General features: G+C 37.2%; 1 protein-coding gene across 1 annotated transcript in view; it reads right to left on the reverse strand.

Moving 5' to 3' along the window:
• Nucleotides 1–18,657, reverse strand: part of SLC39A8 (solute carrier family 39 member 8) — a 71,468-nt gene that overhangs the window by 22,028 nt on the left and 30,783 nt on the right. Inside the window, 3 exon segments of the mRNA XM_023758411.1 lie at nucleotides 13,231–13,398; nucleotides 13,886–14,008; nucleotides 17,051–17,220. Of these exon segments, the coding sequence (XP_023614179.1) occupies nucleotides 13,231–13,398; nucleotides 13,886–14,008; nucleotides 17,051–17,220 (461 nt within the window).

Raw genomic sequence — 18,657 nt, forward strand, 5'->3', positions numbered from 1 at the left:
CTTCTCAGTACCATGGTGATGCTCAGTAGTGTGGTGGCAGTAGGAATAAGATTTAATTTACTATTTACTGCATACCTATGCCTGTTCATTACTTTTGAAAGATTTTATTTAATCTTAGTAATAATCCTGACTGCTATACATTTTTGCCAATTTACAAATACAAAAAAAAAATTAGTTTTAGGAAAGTGAAGTCACCTGATTAGTTGTCAGAGTCAGAATTTAAACTAAGACCTATGACTCAAGTTCTTTTGACAAAGCAAAGTTGCTCTAGTTTTCATGTTACTAACCAATTAGCACACCTAATAAATAACACTGTCGTTCAGAAATGATGCGATTTTTGGTGAGAAAATGTACTTATTTATTTCACCTTTCACCCTGCTCTAAGACTCCCAATTCTAAAAGTAGACAAATTAACTCTGTATAGATTATCCATACTTGGTAATAGTATAGAACAAATTTCCAATAAAATTTAAAACTGAGAAAAACACTTAGTAAATTCTGAATAATGATGGAACTTTCTTAATCTAATTAAGGGTATTATTTTTTTAAGGAAGACAATTGAAGCAAGCAACCTACTGAACTTAGAAGCATTCCCATCAAAGTCAGAAATAAGACACATTGGCAGCTATCACTACTTCTACTCAGCATTATCTCATGAGTCCTTGTCAATTTAATGAGACAGGAAAAATAAGAGTTATAGCAATTGGAGAAGGAGAAGAAATGTGTTTATTTGTCCTTTGGTGTCTATATAGAAAATCCAAATAGCAAATAGAACACAAGAAATAGTAGGAAAGTTTGGCAATACCACAGGATACAAAATCATTATACTAAAATGTGTGTACTCCTACATATCAGTAATAACTAATTAGAAACTGTAATAGGAAAAAAATATATCATTTAGAATACCTGCAAAGCTACAAAGTAATTAGGAATAAATTCAACAGAACAATTTACATGGAAAATTACAAAACAAAGAAAATCTAAAATATTGTAAACATGCCAGTTGTCTCTCAATTGATCTGTAAGTTCAATATAATTTCAATAAAGTCCCCAAAATTAAACAGATATGAAAAAACAAAGACAATTTTTCAATTAAGAAAAAAGTTAGGAAACTCGTCTTAGGAGCTCAAGGCTAACTAAAAGGATAATGAAGGCAGTGTTCTTTAGAACAAGAATGTTTGTGGTATAGGGCAAGAAGAGCATAAAAAGCCCTCATGCAGCCCTAGCCAGTTTGGCTCAGTGTATAGAGCATCAGCCTGCAAACTGAAGGGCCCTGGATTTGATTCTGGTCAAGGGAACATGCCTCGGTTGTGGCTCAATTCCCAGTAGGGGGCACGCAGGAGGCAGCCAACCAATGATTCTCTGTCATCATTGATGTTTCTATCTCTCTCTCTACCTCTCCCTCTCTGAAATCAATAAAAATATATTTTTTAAAGTCCTAATGTAGACACATTGATATATAAAAACTTGGTATATGGCCTATCTAATGAAAGAAACTAGGATAACTGCTTATCTATACAGAAAAAAAAACCTGGATCTTTTTCTCATATTGTATCCTATATAATAAAAGCCTAATATGCAAATTGTCCACTCAGGTGGTCGTTCCACCAAGAGTTCGACCGGGAGTTTGACTGCTCACTATGACGTGCACTGATCACCAGGGGGCGGAGCAGAACATGGCAGGCATTGGTCAGCGATACGGTGCTGGCAGCGGGTGGCAGTGGAGGCGCTACCGGCCCCAATGGGCCCCACAAGAGCAGGACCGTGGCAGGATGGTGGAGCAGGTGAGGGGGCAGCGCCAGGCCAAGGCGGGGTGCCAGGCAGGGCTGCAGGGCTGTGGGGCTGTGGGGCTGCAAGGCTGGGGACAGGAGCTGGGGCTGCAAGGCTGGGGGCGTGAGCTGGGGCCCGATCTCCGCAGGCCACCCCGAGGGACCCCACCCATGCACAAATTTGTGCACCAGGCCCCTAGTACAAAATAAAATTCCACTTGGGAAATTAAACTTTAAATTTTTTAATGGAAGAATATTATCTTTACTTTGGCAAAGGAAATATTTTTTAAACAACTCTCAGAGAGTAGAGAAGAAAAGTACTGATATGCTGCCTATGTCAAAATTAAAACTTTTAAAATATATATATTATAAACTATGTGAAAAGAGAAGTCACAGACTCCAAGAACACCTTTTAACCAATTTAATAAGTAAAGATTAGGATCTAGAATATATGAAAAACTCAACCAATGACTAAGACTCTCCTTGACTGAACTTCAGTCAGGCTCCTCTGAGCCCTCTTCTCCACTAGGTCTCAGGCGTGGGCTTCTCTGTCCATCTTTGCAGAGTCCAGTTATAGCAAGAATCCTGCTAAGGCAACTCAGCAAGAATCTCCTTATCCTTGATATCTGACCATCCTAGCCTGCCTGCAGCAATAATCCTATTAAGTTGACTTAGCAAGAGTCCTCTCTGCCCTTGATGTCTCCGCTTAGTAATTTTCTATTCACTGACCTCCTCACTCGCCTATGAGCTATAAATCCTCAACAGTCACTGCTGTATTCTGATGGAGTCCAATCTCTGTCTTCTATAGAGTCAACCCATATTGTTTCAGTCTTGGTGAAAGTCTTCCTTACCATTTTAACGCGTGTCAGAATAATGCTTCTTTAACACAAATCAAGTAAAAAAAGACAAACAACTAAAAATATGTGAAATAGGTGAACAGGAAACACAAAAGTGAACTTTTGACCATTAAGCACATAAAGAGATGTTCAAGTTTGCTAGTAATCAGACATATGCAAAGACAAATCACAAAAAGATACCATTTCAAACTCATTAAATTGGCAACAAATTTTTGAAAGTCTGAAATTTTCAAGTATTATCCAAGATGTGGAGAAAATGTGAATTCTCTTCTGCTGTTGATGAAAGTGTGACTAAACAGAGCAGGTGGAGAACAATTTGTTGCTATTCAGTAAAATCACATATGTGCAGACTCTGACTCATTTCTTACAGGCCTAGCTCTGTAGCCCCACCTTTCTCACAGAAATTCTGCAGGACAATTAAGTTTAATGCCTTAAGGTATCCATGATACGTAGTAAATTAATTTATCTTTTGTGCATGTAGAATGCACTATGCATTTTGTGCCATCCTTACAAGGAAAGAGAAAATAGTCACAAATTGTTGTCTATGGGGCTTACTTGTCTCACAGCAACCCAGTTGAGAAAAGATCGATGGTTCTGAATCTGAAACTACCTAAATGCCACCCTAGGGCTTTTAGAAATGTGAAGGTAATGGGGCTATTTTTTGGTTGTCATTAATGACTGTAGTGCTGCTACTGACAAATAGTACCCTGGGAACCAGAAATGCTTAACAGACTACAATGTACAGGAAATTCTCACACACAAAAATTGTTTTACTCGAAATGCCTTCATCACCCACCTCAGCCCTAGACAAACTCTCATACATAGACACAATGAGATGTGGGTAAGAATGGTACATAGCAGCATTACTACAGCAAAAAGCTGGAAAGACAGAAATTATCATTATCAGAGAAAATGGAAAAACAAGTAGTAGTAAAATCACACAGTTAAAATGAATGTGTGGTGATTGCGGGGACAGGAGAAAGGTGGAAGAGGGCATAGAGGCGATAAATGGTGATGGAAATAAAAATAAATTTCAAAGTAAGTGTTGTATCAGGAAAAAATAAAATGAAATAAATAAAGACAACATAACACAAAAAATGAAAATAAAAATGAATACTTAAAGTGTTAAAAGGATAATAAAATTACAGAAATTGCTAATGGCCAGAAATTAATGAATGAATGAATGAATGAATGACTAAAATGAAATAGAAATACTAGTACTCAAATCAAGTTATAAACCAAGAAGGTTTTGGTATCTTATCCTGATAATTCACAAAAGGTTTCTGTCCACTGTGGGTAGGAATCTGAGTAGATTTTTAAAGGTTTTTTGGCAAGCAATGTGTAGGACTAGGAATTAGTCAAGATTTCTCTCCAATGTCTAGGGCGTTGAAAGGATGTCTCTTGGAAAGTCTTGTCTTTGAACACCTTTTCTTTTTTTTCAGTTTTACTTCAAAATATTCCTTTATTCAACAGAAATTAGATTGGGGGAGAGGACTATATACAGAGGGAAAAGAAATCCCTAAAAGTCTAGAAGTTACTGCCAGAAGTCAAATTCAATAACATTTTAATTATGTTTGCATGAACCTGAAAGCACATATCAACAAATTGAAATGAGAAACTCCACAAAAATACTAACCATTTAAATGTTTACCAGACAATTAACTAAAATGTTCCCTTTTCATTTAGATACGATAGCAGTCCCTGAATGACCCTTAAGAAGCCCTTAATAGATTAAATAGTACAGATTTGGGTACCTTTCAAAGCAATTTTATATACATTATCTTATTTTATTCTCCCAGCTGGCCTAGTAGTTGGTAGTAAAAACATTTTTCTTTATAAAATTTCCTTGTCAATGGTGATGCAATCAATCTGCCTGTGTGAGATCAGGAATGTCCTAGCTGGCCCAGTGATTGGCTAATTAAAGGAGTTACAACAGATGGCCCTAAGTCCCTCCTCACATAGCGTATCAACAATACTTTTGCCAAATTTACATGCCTGGGACATGGTTCTATCTGAGAAAACAAAAGTAGTTCTTAATGACTGATTTCCCTTTTTGGCCAGTTGCTCTGACTACTTCAAACCTTTCTGTTTGAGTTCTAATTTAATTTAGATCGCAATACTATCTCTAGCAATGTGATTTTATTCACTAGTGCTCTGTCTCATCTTTTAAAAAATTACGATTTTTACCCTTGTATCACTAAATTTTTCATCTTTGTAATTAGTCTATATAAAATTTTTATATCCAGATTTAAAAATTAACAGCACGAACTACAACCCTTAATTCAATGTTAAGAGATTTTATGCACTCCGATTATTTCAATAATATGACAATCAAATAACTTTCATACATAATGAAAGTGTCATTATTTTAATGCCCTTTCAAATGCACCGAATATATCAGAGTGTGACGGAGTGCATAGCTGAACAACTCTGATAGAGAATCTGTGGGGCAAAAGCTGATGATATCATTCGAGTGGCAGGTTAAATTGGACTTTAAAGTTTTATTCCATTAAGTGGGAGTAAATGTTTCAAGTTATCTTAGACTGTGTGACAGAGGTCAATGGCAGGCCTGCAAGCATTTACATTCAGAAGGTTATCTTTATTACCAAACGGCCTTCAAGTTTTAAACATCAAACCTAGGAAAAGTACTCAAATTGTAAAAAAAGATAAATAACAGAGATGAGAATGCATGGAATTGTGTATACTTTATCCTCTCATTGTGTTTCTCTGTTCCAGAAGAAAAATACAAATAGAGTCAAAAGCCTTTATGATTTAGTACAAAAAGTCCTCTTCTAAATGATGATCTGTAAGTAATTAAGTATCTAGATTTTGAAGTTATTCCCGGAGTAATGAAAGTTAAAGTGACGGGATTTGATGGATTACTACGATTAAAAAGTAAGAAAATAGAAGAAAAAAGTTGGTGAACAGAAGAAGGGAAATGTATAGTTATCATACGCATACCATGTGTCAGACACATTGTTACAAAGTTGACCCATAATAAATTATTTAATTTTCACGCAAAAAAATCATTAATTTAAAGATGTTTCCTTATCATTTAACAGATGAGCAAACACAGATGCACAGATGTTAATTTTCCACAAGTCACACAACAAACGCTTTATTGCTAAAATGCAAAATGTGAACCCCTTGCTTTCTCCTCTAAACCTACTGGGTCTGAAAAAAATGAGAGAGAGAGGGAGAGAGAGAGAGAGAGAGAGAGAGAGAGAGAGAGAGAGAGAGAGAAAGGGGGGGGGGGGGGGGGGGTTTCAAAAGTTAAAATACCAGCAGAAGGATAGTACTCCATCATAGAAAACGACTAACTAATGAGCAATTCCAAAAGGTAGGGAATGGCTTTCAGTGAAAAATCTGCCTGTATATTCAATAGTATTTCATCAATAATAGACACTCCAGTATCTACAGGAATGCCTCGGGGGGGGGGGGGGGGGAGACAATGAGTGTTAAGATTATAGCATGCTGCCTAGAAAAATCACTGGTATTATTCAAAAGAGAAATTTTAGAAAATAGGTAGATTTTTAAAAAATGTACACAATTCAATATTTGAGGATATGATGAAGAAGAGGAGGGGGCGCCTAAAGACTGGTCAGCAGGTGGAAATAGCAGGCAGTGCACTGCAGGGTAATGGTTAACCACATGGACCTTGGAACCAGGATGACCGGGTTTAAATCTTAACTCGGTGCCTGTGTGACCCCGGCGCAGTTAAGTAACTTCTCTATACATCCGTTCCCATGTCTTTAAGATGGAGGTAATAGTTGTACTTACCTCGGAGGGTTGTTAGTTAGGCGTCAATGAGTTAATGTATGTAAAGCAACGAAGACAATGTCTGACACATAGTCATTTCAGGATTAGCTGGTCTTTCAAGAAGTTGAACAGTGACCAGCGTAAGGAAGTAGGAAGTGTGAGAAATCTTGGACAGGAGCAGAGTCAAGGAAAAAAACAAAGTAAGGTGGAAAAGTCGAGAGCATGTTTGTAGACATGGGGAGAAGGAGAGATTCGGGAAAGGTAAATGAAAACAGGAAGATGAGCACATCGGGGAGAACTGGCCTTAAAAAGAGGAAGGACGCAAGTTCTGACACAAAAGGGAAGGTAGAGAACAGAACAGGCGACATCAGGAAGTAACAGATGAGATGACATGCAAAGTCCAAATACTGGTCTCAGTCTCTCCACTAGAGGAAGAAAAGGTAGAAGTGAGAATTTTAGGGAGTCATGAAAAAATGTTTTTTAGAAAAATTATCCTTGAAAAGATGAAAAGGTAGTCACTAATGATGAATAAAAGCGCTGTTAATATCAGTGAAGTGCGGGCCAATTCAAGTGGATTCAGGCACCAATTTTTATGACTTTCACAACACAAAGACTATCGCCAGATAAAATGGCCTGGCGCGGGCAACGAGGCACAGAGATGGATCTGGTGAGAGCAAATTTCACCACTAACCAAGCGCACCCAGAATTCCTCCTCCTGATTGTCTAGGGACATCATCCACCTCTACTTAAACCAGCTTTTCTGTAAGCACCAGGCAATGAAAACCACTTCTTACATAATTTTATTACCTATATAGTTTTCAATTTTAACTAATTGTTAATATAAGCATATACAGAAAAGTAACTGATTTCTGTTTTTAAATCTTTTGACGTTAACAATCTATGTGGCCCTAGCCAGTTGGGCTCAGTGTATAAAGCGTCGGCCCGTGGACTAAAGGGTCCTGAGTTCAATTCCTATCAAGAGCATGCTCAGTAGCAGGCTCGATCCCTGGCCTCTCTCATATCAATACTTCTCTCTCTCTCTCTCTCTTTCTCTCTCTCTCTCTCTCTCTCTCTATCTCTATTTCTATCTCTATCTCTATCTCTCTCTCTCTCTCTCTCTCTCCCGCCTCCACTCTCTCTAAAAAATCAATGGAAAAATATTCTCAGGTGAGGATTAACAACAACAACAAAAATCTATGTGATTTAAAATAGAAAATAGGTTTTTGGTGAAATATGGCAAACTGAGACTCCTTGAAATAAAAGAATAAGACAGCCATAAGGTCACAGGGACAGAAAGAATGAAAGGTGACATGATAGCACTGAGATATTTATTTTGGTAGCTAAAAAGAGGTGGGTGAGTTCTAACTGATTTCACAGAGGAGAAAACTCAACAAAAAACAAAGTGAAGCCAGGCCCAGAACCTCAGACACATTGAGGGACTGAAGGTGCCAAGTACCTCTGAACATGGTAGGTAAAGAGTGAAACTAAAAATAAGGGAATTAGTTGTAAGTTTATTTAGGAAGCAATTAGAACCCCAGATCCTGCTCCCAAGCCAATGCAGCAAGGCAACCATCCCCAAATAACTAGAGATTTATCCTTTGGGTAAATTCAAGAACAGAAAGCACACTTGAAGCCTGGAGTGAAGTAAAGTACCTACGTCAGATATTCACTGCCTTCCGGACCCCTTCTCCTCCCCCACTCTATCCCCACGTGGGCAGTCCTGAACATCCATAGCCCTTCCCATCTCCAGGCAAGAAGAGAAGAAAACCAACCACCCAGGAAAGAAGACTCATAGGCAAGCCTCACACATATACACAAGGTGTCTGATCAGTTTTTGTATCTGATACTTTAACAAAAGTGCTTTCCACTTTTCAGTATAATATTATATAATATTTCAGTTATATTATGGAAATTCTTTCTGTCCCATTAATGCATTCCCAGTTCTTAGAACAGCACCAAGTACACATTAGGTACTCAGTAAATATTTGATGAATGAACTGAGTGTTTTTAAAATCTGTTAGACTCTCATCGAGACCCAAGAACATCAAATAGGTTATCTTTATGTTTGTAGAGTATCACTTCCTGCCGGTATTGACAGTGTGTCTCCCGGACATCACCTTACTTTGCAGCTCAAGTCCTCTTCATTGCACCACGATTTCAAACATAAAATTTACAATAGTCAATTTCTAAAAATGGATGATATTAATTTTCTTCTATAAGGGAACATAGGTGGTTCATGTCACTTTATATTTATTAGCATCTATTCATAAATGAAAGCACAAGAGGTTTTCATTTAGAAAATGAAACTGATTACAGTCTAGGAGAAATGCGCTAGATGGGCCCTCTAGTGGCCTTGAGGAGCTAACACTTTCCAAAATACCTAGCTTTCCTAAGGAATCCACAATTAATAAATATTTATATGTGGAATATAAAGAACTAATGAACAAACAAAATAGAAACAGACTCATAGATACGGTTGGGGAGCTTGGTGAAAAAGGAGAAGGGATTAAAAAGTACCGATTGGTAATTACAAAATAGTCACAGGGTTGTAAAGTACAGCATAGGAAATATAGTTATTAATATTGTAATAACTGTGTTTGGTGCCAGGTGGGTACTTAAAATATCAAGGGACTTTATAAAGTATATAACTGCCTAACCACCATGCTGAACACCTGAAACTAATATAAAATAATATTGAATGTCAACTGCAATTGAAAACAATATTTTTTTAAACAACTAGTAAACACAGTCCTTCCAAAGCTGTAGATTCCGGGAAAAACACACCTGGCTGCACAGATACTGAAATGACTTCTCCACAAGACTGCACAGTAACTAGAGAGAAAAGAACAAAGCAGCGTGTGTCGCAAGGCGAGATGTGAAACATTGCCTCATGGCAATAACTGAGGAACTGGTGCAATGGAATCCTGTGCTCCCTTCTTCCCTCATAGCTGCCTTCTTATGATGCCCCTAGTACCCCCACTTTTCCTGAAAATGCACATGTTCCTGTGTGTGCACCATATCCCACAGGGACTGCAGTGCCTCACATGCACTGGGCCCGGAGCAAGGTACTAAGGAAGCTTCACATCATTGGTATAAATATTTGGACATTACAATCAAGCTAACAAACTGTTAAGTAAAATATCTTCTACCCTCCTAGTGTGATAAATATGCTCCTATGGCAATATAATTCTTAAAACTTTGTGTAAAGCTATAATTGTTATATGACCAGATATAAACAAAATTCCACAGGCAACTAAACGTCAATATTATTGCACATCTGAGTATTCTGGGATGGACCAGAATTGTTTGGATGAATATCAATAGAGACATCCCTAAGATATGCATTTTAATTATTCTGTAACAATTCGTTCTTCTTCCTACGCTCTAGCAAAATCATGAATCATGCTGATATCACCTAGATTGTCACACAATTTGTGTTCTATTGATAGTAATGTCAAATTAAATGACTTTTCATAACTCACTCTTAGATAGGTTCTTACTCTTTGCAATTTGGAAAAAATGTCCTTGTGTGGAAGCCATAGCTACAAGGAATCATCAACGAAAATATTAAGGAAATACGTGGACTCAGAAATGATCCATAAATTTTACATCCCATGTTTGATCATTGTAATGGGGTCACCTGGGTTAAATTATATAATCTAAAATATTAAAAAATATTTTAATTGTTTTATTAAAATCACTTATAGCACAATACTTACTGTCTCTTAAAGTTATATTTAGACCCTTGTGGTATTCCTTAATTTCTATTTCTTTGAATCTTTTAATGCAATATAATGAGAAAACTGAAAATAATTGTATTTTGCTCAATTTGTTTAAATTTCTCTTCATTTAAGACTATATCTTCAACCAAAATGGCTGGAAGATAATCCCCATAGGAAATTAGTGTCAGGACTGCTTATATGGCTCATCTCAGGGCCTGGTACATGGTCGTCATTCTGGTACCCACCTTCTCTGCCTTCAGTTTGACTTCTTATTCCCGGAAGTATATTCCCAGAACCCAAGTTTCATTCCACCCTCTCACTAGATTGGTAGTTTACCTATGTATACAATTCCAAGAATCCATGCACCGAGCCTCTAGTGTGTAGTTGTTTCTATTCAGAATATTAAAGAAATTGTGTCACTGGCCTCTCGCATTGATGTCAGGAAGTACAATTTAGCTTCCAGATCCCTCATATGTGACCTGCTTGATTATTCTCAAAACTTTTAGAACATTCTTTTCCCAGATATTTACATGGCTGGCTCTTTTTCATTATCCAGTTTTCCACTGACCTCTTAAGGGACCTTTCTTCCTTTTTTAATATGTTTTTATTTATTTCAGAGAGGAAGGGGGAGGGAGAAACATCAAAAAGGAGAGAGAATCATTGATTTGTTGCCTCCTGCATACCCTGCACTGGGAATCTAACCTGCAACCAGGGCACATGCCCTGATTGAAATAGAACTGATTGCTGGGTTCATAGGACGGCACTCTAGCACTGAGCCACATTGGCTGGACTCAAGAGACCTTTCTTGATCAGGCAATCAAACAAGCTCCCACATGTCACTCCCACATCATCAAGTTTTATTTTCATCCAAGTATTTATTGCTAACTGATATATTCTTGTTTTGCACTTTTCTATACTGTTTTTTTTTCAGCTAAGTAAACTATAAGCTACACAAGAATTTGTTCACTTCTGAATCCCCAATGCCTAGGATAGTGAGGAGATATCAATAAATGTTTACTGAATCAATGAATGAAAGCCTGTAAACTAGCACTACAAACAGAAGTAGAGTAAGAGTGGCCTTTTGATTGACATTCCTAAATTATGTAAAACAGGATCATGTCTAGGACCCCAACTTTGTCACATTTGCTGCAAACATGTCTTCTGACCATAGTGAATTATAAACCAGGAGCCCTAAAACTTAAAACTAAAATCATACTGGAAATATCAAGGGAACACTATATAAAGTATATGATGGTCTAACCATAAGCAGTAGACCTGAAACCAATACAAAATAAAATTGGAGCGGGGGGGGGGGGGGGAGGAGATTTTTTTTTTTAAAGATTTGGCCTCAGACAGCAATTCTCTGGGGCCAAATTATTTTCTTTCCCCTACAAAAAATTAATATTTATGAAGTTAAGAGTCAATGTTATCTTGGTTCCAGTAGAGCAGTGACATGAAGAATACAATTCGGCATGGTATGTAAGAGTACAGCCTTCAACATCAGAGGACCTCAGTCCTAATCCAAGCTTGGCCATTTAGGATCTGTGTGTTCTTGCATTTGTTATTTAAACTCTCTAAGCCATAGTCTCCTAATTATAACACTACTTGTCTCCTTGGCTATTGTGAGAAAAAATGATATCATTCACCTAAAATTTAGGTGTGGTCCTTGAGCACTTAATAAATGTTAGTTGTAATTATTATAAGAAATCATCTATTTGAACATTTCCATATTCTTTGCAAAATCTTGGCTAAAAGCATCCTTCATTACATTGCATGAAATTATTTTCTCTCACAAACTGCCTCTTCTAATGCACTTGAGATTTTCCTTAAGCAGTTGGAGAAGTACATGACTAACCATGTTGTCTTTCCAGAAGGAAATTCAGGTCATTTTCCATAATGACCTTTTCAGATATCTTTTTTCTAACTTTTTCTCCCTTGGCTGGCTTTCTTTTGATTTTACTTTTTAAATTGTGATCTTTTGTATTGCTTTTAACTTTGTAGCTTGTGAATCTGTCATTTATGAGCTGAATGACCCTGGAGAGGTTATTTAACATCTAGAGCTTCACTTTCTTAGTCTGTCAAATGAGAATTGTTGTGGGTACCAATGACACTATCACCCCAGCGTCCTTTTCAATACTCACTCCTCTACAGCATCCATATTCCCTGGGGGCCATATACGGGGCCCAACCCTCTAAGCACGTGGATGAGTCTAGTAGTAGACATCTAATGCAACTGAATCAAGAAGACCCTTGCCAGGAATTCTGTATTTAAGACTGAAAGAGTCAGGTCAATTTCCTTTTGTGGCTGAAACTGTAAGACATAAATCTCAGGAGTTGCTAGTGTCTGCGCTTCACACTTATTTGGGAGTTGGTACATAGTGAAGAAGAGCATGCAAAGAGGAGAAGAAGAGGGGGTCATGATAGTTCTCATGGTCCCTAGGCTCTTGCTTTTCCTATAGTTGGGCTATTCCATTAGACATCCCGCTATCTTTCCAATAAATTCTCCTTTTGGCATACATAATTAGGATTTGATTCCCATCACTTGAAACTGAAATATTCCTAATATAAAGAAAACAAACCCTATTTTGAATAGGTATTATAGGAAGTAAATGAGATAAAATATTTAAGTGCCTAGCATGTAACCTGGCATATAATATTTGTTCAAGCAATAACACCTATTGACATTATTTAGAAGATGGGAATACAAATTCTAAGTCGATTTAATTACTGAAAATAATTTTAATAGCTTACACATCTTCTTTCTTCTTACAGTTTCAAAATCACTCAAAGGTATTACTTGATTTCAAATACGGAAAGAATTGCAAAATAAGAGAAATGCTTTGATTCATGTTGCTACATATTATTGTATAAGTCAAAGTGATTTTTACATAGTTAAACAATCTTAGAGAATAGTGAAGCCTCCGTGTCTTGCTTAACTCACTTGCTTCGAGTAAACATAGGGAGGGAAAGGGGAAGATAATGCAGACTTACCTTTAATTATCCCACATATACAGGAGTAAATCTGACCCATTTAAACGTACAAAATACTGACACGGTTGTATTCACAACAATCATCACATAGTGTAAAGGATCAGTGAGTAAAGAGAAAATGGAATTCCCATACCTGTAGAGATACCACACTGACATTATCAAAATGGATGTGTCCATTAGGCTCTGTGACAGCTGGGTTGGCATAGCATGTCACGCCATTGATGGCAGGTAATGTTTTAGGTTGAGGAGTTTTTTCTGGAGAAGGGCCAAAGTCATCATTTCTAAAGTGGGCATGATCATTCTACATGGAAAAATTAAAAAAGTAAAAAGGGGTTATAAGAAGAAAAAAGATGGCTCATATAAACAAGAAAATAGAGGTCAGTGCTTTTTATCCACAAAAGAGCATTGTTATGTCTATTCTGTGTGTACCCTAACCTTTTTAGATTTTTAAGATTTCTCTACCTTTAAAAATATCCTCATTTATTAGAGTCTGTTGTGTCTGTTTTCTCATGTTAGAGCATATATGCCTTCTTATTCTGTTGAATATGAATAGAATACATCTGTTATTCAACATTAAATTATTAGTACTAACTTCAAATTCTACAATATAAACCAAGTGTGTCTCTTATACTTATCAATATATTGACTCTTTTCTTTGTCCTCACATTCACAAATCTAATACATGAACAGTTCATAAAATTCTAGGAATAAAATTTCTTCCTTTATTCGCCTTTATAAATTAGCTTTGGCAGGTATAATAGCAAAAGTTTTAAATAAAGTCCATTTACCTGACCATATGTCTTTAATAACATCTTAAGCATCCTTTCAAAAAAGAAAAGTAAATAAAAGCCACCAAATACAGCAACAGCCTTTTCAACATAGTTGTCAGTTTTAGGATTGAATCCAAATGCCTGGGGAGAAAAAAAAAGGCAAATCAGGTAAAATCAAGTAATATTACTTGATTTCTAGCAAATGATACTAAAATTTCTCAGTATTCAATTTTCACTGTAGTTCTATGCCCATCTTCACATCCAGGTGATATTGAGAACTTACCTGCCAAAATCACAAAACCAAAATTCAAGTAAGCAAACTGTAAGAGATGTTTTAGAAACCTCATAACCAGCGGATGCTCCGGTAAACAAAACCTGAGTATCTTGTTTTCTAGCTCCAACACCTGCAGTAATAAGTGCCTTGAAAGAGGAAACTTTAGTGGTAAAGAAGCAGCACTAAATCCCACATCTATAAGGTAGCATTAGATCTAGGTAATAAGGATACCAGTAAATGAAACATTATTTGCTTTCTCTAAAAAAAAATATGTGTCTATCGTATCCAGAGTCAAATATTTTTATATTTTTTAATTGATTTCAGAGAGGAAAGGAGAGGGAGAGAGAGAAACATCAATGATGAGAGAAATCATTGATTGGCTGCCTCCTGCATGTCCTCCCACTGGGGACTGAGCCCACAACCCAGGCATGTGCCCTTCACCGGAATCGAACCTGGGATGCTTCAGTCTGCAGGCTGATGCTCTATCCACTGAGCCAAACCAGCTAGGGCCAACGTCAAATTTTTAAAGCAATATGGCAAGCCACTTGGATTACTGTTTTCCCACAGGAGAGCCTCTTGAACCTAGAGGATCCTAATAAGACCTAATGAAATTCAATAAATTAAGAATTGGGCCCAAGAATAAAGAAGAAAAGATTTAAGATACCAGGCAAGCACGTGCACACGTGCGCGTGGGATGCACACACACACACACACACACACACGGATGAGTATGAGAATTTATTGTTTAAAGAACATAGGACAAGAATTGGAGTTTGAAATTATAAAGAGTAAAGATATTTCTAACAGACAAGAAACACAAGCTTAAAATAAATAAAATAAGAGGAGAAAGCTTTACACCATTCCAGACATTGTAAATCTTCCCTCTGAAGAGCAACCAGAATAGAGGATGCCTTGGTTCTTGTTCTATGCCTGCCTCTGGGAAGAGCTCACAGCCACATCTTCATTAGATTGACTTCTCTATGCTTATTTATACAGTGCAAAAACTGGCACAAAGACACCTACTCTACATATGTAACACAGAGGTTATGAAAACCAAATGAAGTAAGAAAAGGGAAAGAATTTTGCCAAAAGAAGAAATAACTATCTGTGGAAATTTGAGGTAATATTACAAAGATAGATTATCGAGTGCTTATATAATTTTCTTTTTACAGCCATAATTACTTAATTATCACCTACAGGCAAAAGGACATCCACAAATGCTGTTGAAGGAGTTTCTTATTTTCCTAAGACATTTCTTATGTATTACTACATTTTCAATAAAATAGAAAAACCTCAAAAATCATAAATGTGGAATCCCCAGTCCATACACAATATCAGTTTTTAAATTTAATTTGATCCAAATTTCAGATAAGTTAATATATACACATATATTATATTGTATTAAATATATTGCATGTATAATGTTACACATAAAATTATTCATTAGAAAATCTGTATTGTCATACTAGTTTTGTTGCTAGCTGATTGTATCTCTAGTTGAGATGACCTTTCTAGTTCCTTTCTAGATATAATGACAACAATAACAACAATCATAAGTCTATGACTCTAAGAAAATCCCCAATTTCATATATAGCTATGAAAATTAAAAGAAGCTTTAGTTATAATTTTCTAAAAATTATGAGATGAGAATAATACCCTGAACTACTATTATTCTCTTTGCTCAGGACTCGCCCACCCATCTTTGTGTGTGCATTGGGGGTGGAGGAGATACAGTCCATCTATGTATATAAAACCCTAAGCGACTGGTCCACCATTTGACTGGTCGCTATGACACACGTTGACCACCAAGGGGAAGATGCTCAATGCAGGAGCTGCCCCCTGGTGGTCAGTGCGTTCCCACAGTGGGAGCGCCACTCACCTGACTGATAGGTGACTCCTGGCTCATAGCTGGTGAGGTGCAAGCCTCTCCGCCTCTCCTGCCTCTGTGGCAGTGCTATCAGGTGGCGGCAGCAGGAGCAGCGGGGCGGATTGAGCAGGATTGAGCCCAGCCCCGGCTCGGGCTCCTCCCCGGTCGCCTGCTGCTTCACGCACTACTACATCCCTCAGGGGATATCAGACTGCCAGTTTTGGCCTGATCCCTGCAGGCCAAAACCAGCAGTCCAGTATTCCCCAAGGGATCCTGGATTGTGAGAGGGCACAGGCCAGGCTGAGGGACCCCACCAATGCACGAATCCATGCACCCGGCCTCTAGTGTGTATATATTTCCCTAGCTCCCCTTCCTCCTACTAATGTCTCTTTCTCTTTCCCCTCTCTTCCCTCTCAATTATCTTCCTTCCTCTTTCTTCCTTATACTGGCTGGCCATAATATAGATATAAAATAAAACATATATGTTATGTGTTGATTAACTGAATAATGCACTCTTGTCAATGTCAGATCAATAATACATCTTATGAAAAGGAAAAAATAAGCTGCTGTTTATTCATTGACCTCAATTGATTTTTTTCCACAGTCAAAAGAAAATTAAAAGGTCTGTCAACCACACTCTTATTGATCCTCTGGTCTTCAGTAACCGTAGTAAATATATAAGAAAATCTTATGGTATAGCTTCAGTAAATTTGACATTGCATGCTCTTTAGATAAATAAATAAATAATTGAAGTATTAGAGAAATTAAATTTTCCAAATGCAGGATAGAATAAAATGTTAAGACCCTATCTGAGCACATCCTGGTGGCTGGTCTCCAGGAATATTAATTTTATCTCTGACATTGACATTCCCTGAAGCTTGAGACATGCTTTTTTCATTTGCTGTGATTCCGCTCTTTTATTCAAAACACCATAAACCAGACCATAAAATTCTGTGAGAATCATGGAGGTTTAAAATGTACAAAGTGCTAAAACATTTTAAAGAAACAATTATTCACAGAAACAGGTAGCTAACACCCTTACCTCTGGAATAAGTTGGAAAATTGCATTTGAAAATAGAGTCCCAATAGCCAGCCCCACAAAATAGGTCAAAATCTTGGGGAAATAAGATTTCTTTATCAACGGAGTCAAAACCAATCCGAGGAGAGATGCCAGATTAATGATTGTCACTGACAGGAATCCATATCCCCATACTGTGAATAAGAGGGAAAGAGGAGCAATTAATCAGAGCAAAGGAGCCAAATGAAGACTTACTCTCCATTAAACCTGAAACATATTTCTTCTTTAAAAGCTTGAGACCGATTTCTTCTTATAAAGAACAAAATCATCTCAATGAAAATTATACAGAAAATTGAGACCACATAGCATAATAAATATTAATAGAAACACTGCCTATGCTTTCATCAGTCTTAAGTCATCATTACAGGATCAAAGAATTGTATAGCTTGCAGACAATTTGCATAAGACCTAGAATAGTGACCATCTGAGGTCCACAGGCTTCAAGCCACCTACTTTTATCTATTGGTTCATGGCCTAGTTAAAACTCAGCCTTTCAGAGGAATATAGAGGTCATGTGAGTTTCAGGGGAAAGGTATGGTAGCTTTGCCTGTAGCCCACACACACTGTGCAGAGACAATGTGAAAGATTAGAAAGCTGCCTCTACGTTGCCACTTCTTTGTCCAGAATACATTTTTAAACCATGGGCCACTTTTCTCATGGACACTATCAGTTGAGTAGCATAGTAACACTTAATGCTTAGTGAGTGTTCACCATGTGTCAGGCACTGTGCTGAGCGACTAACATGTATTAATTCATTTGATCCTCACAAAACCCTATGAGGTAAGTACTACTATTATCTCTTCCATACCGTTGAAACCAAAGCATAAGGAGTTCAAATGAGCTGCCCAAGTCATGCAGATCGAAAATCCTGCAGATTTCAAACCCAGACAGTTTGTCTCCAGGGCCCACATTTTTTTGCAATATGTTTCATTATTCCTGTGGCAGTAAATTAATTTTTAAAAAGCCCAAGGGGCTCAACAGAACTAAACATTTTATAATATGCTTTATGAATGTAAGACTTTCACCATTATTCTGGTTCAAGCGAGTCTATCTATAAATAAGCAATCTTAGCAAATGTTTATGGAGCCTAGGATGCAAACCATGATTCCTACCAACAAGCAGCTTGGATCTTTTGCTTGGGGAGCTGAGAAATGTGAAGAAACACCCATGTGCAAAGCAATACAAGGTAGCCTGTTCTGAGTACCAAATGAAAAGAACAGGTCATAAATGTTACTATGTCATCACAAGAATCATCACAGCACTAACCATGACTTTATCTTCTCCACTTTCCTATCAGTTCAAAACTCCCGACCGTGTCCTACAAAGTCATCTCATTGGACCTACAAAGGTCCACCTCATTCCCATTTACTATCTTATCACCTCAAACAGCAATATCTACTCTCCTCAGACTTTCCACATAGACAAAGTTCTCAATGCCACATCCTCCTCCATGATATATCTGTGTAGTTTCCCTTCATATGAATAGCTTTCTATCTCATCACTAGCCTACATTCATTTACTCATTCAATCGATATTTATAATCTCATTGGGTAGACAAGATGCATACCTGT

Source organism: Myotis lucifugus, unplaced genomic scaffold (assembly GCF_000147115.1).
Source record: "Myotis lucifugus unplaced genomic scaffold, Myoluc2.0 scaffold_129, whole genome shotgun sequence".
NCBI classification, from domain to species: Eukaryota; Metazoa; Chordata; class Mammalia; order Chiroptera; family Vespertilionidae; genus Myotis; species Myotis lucifugus.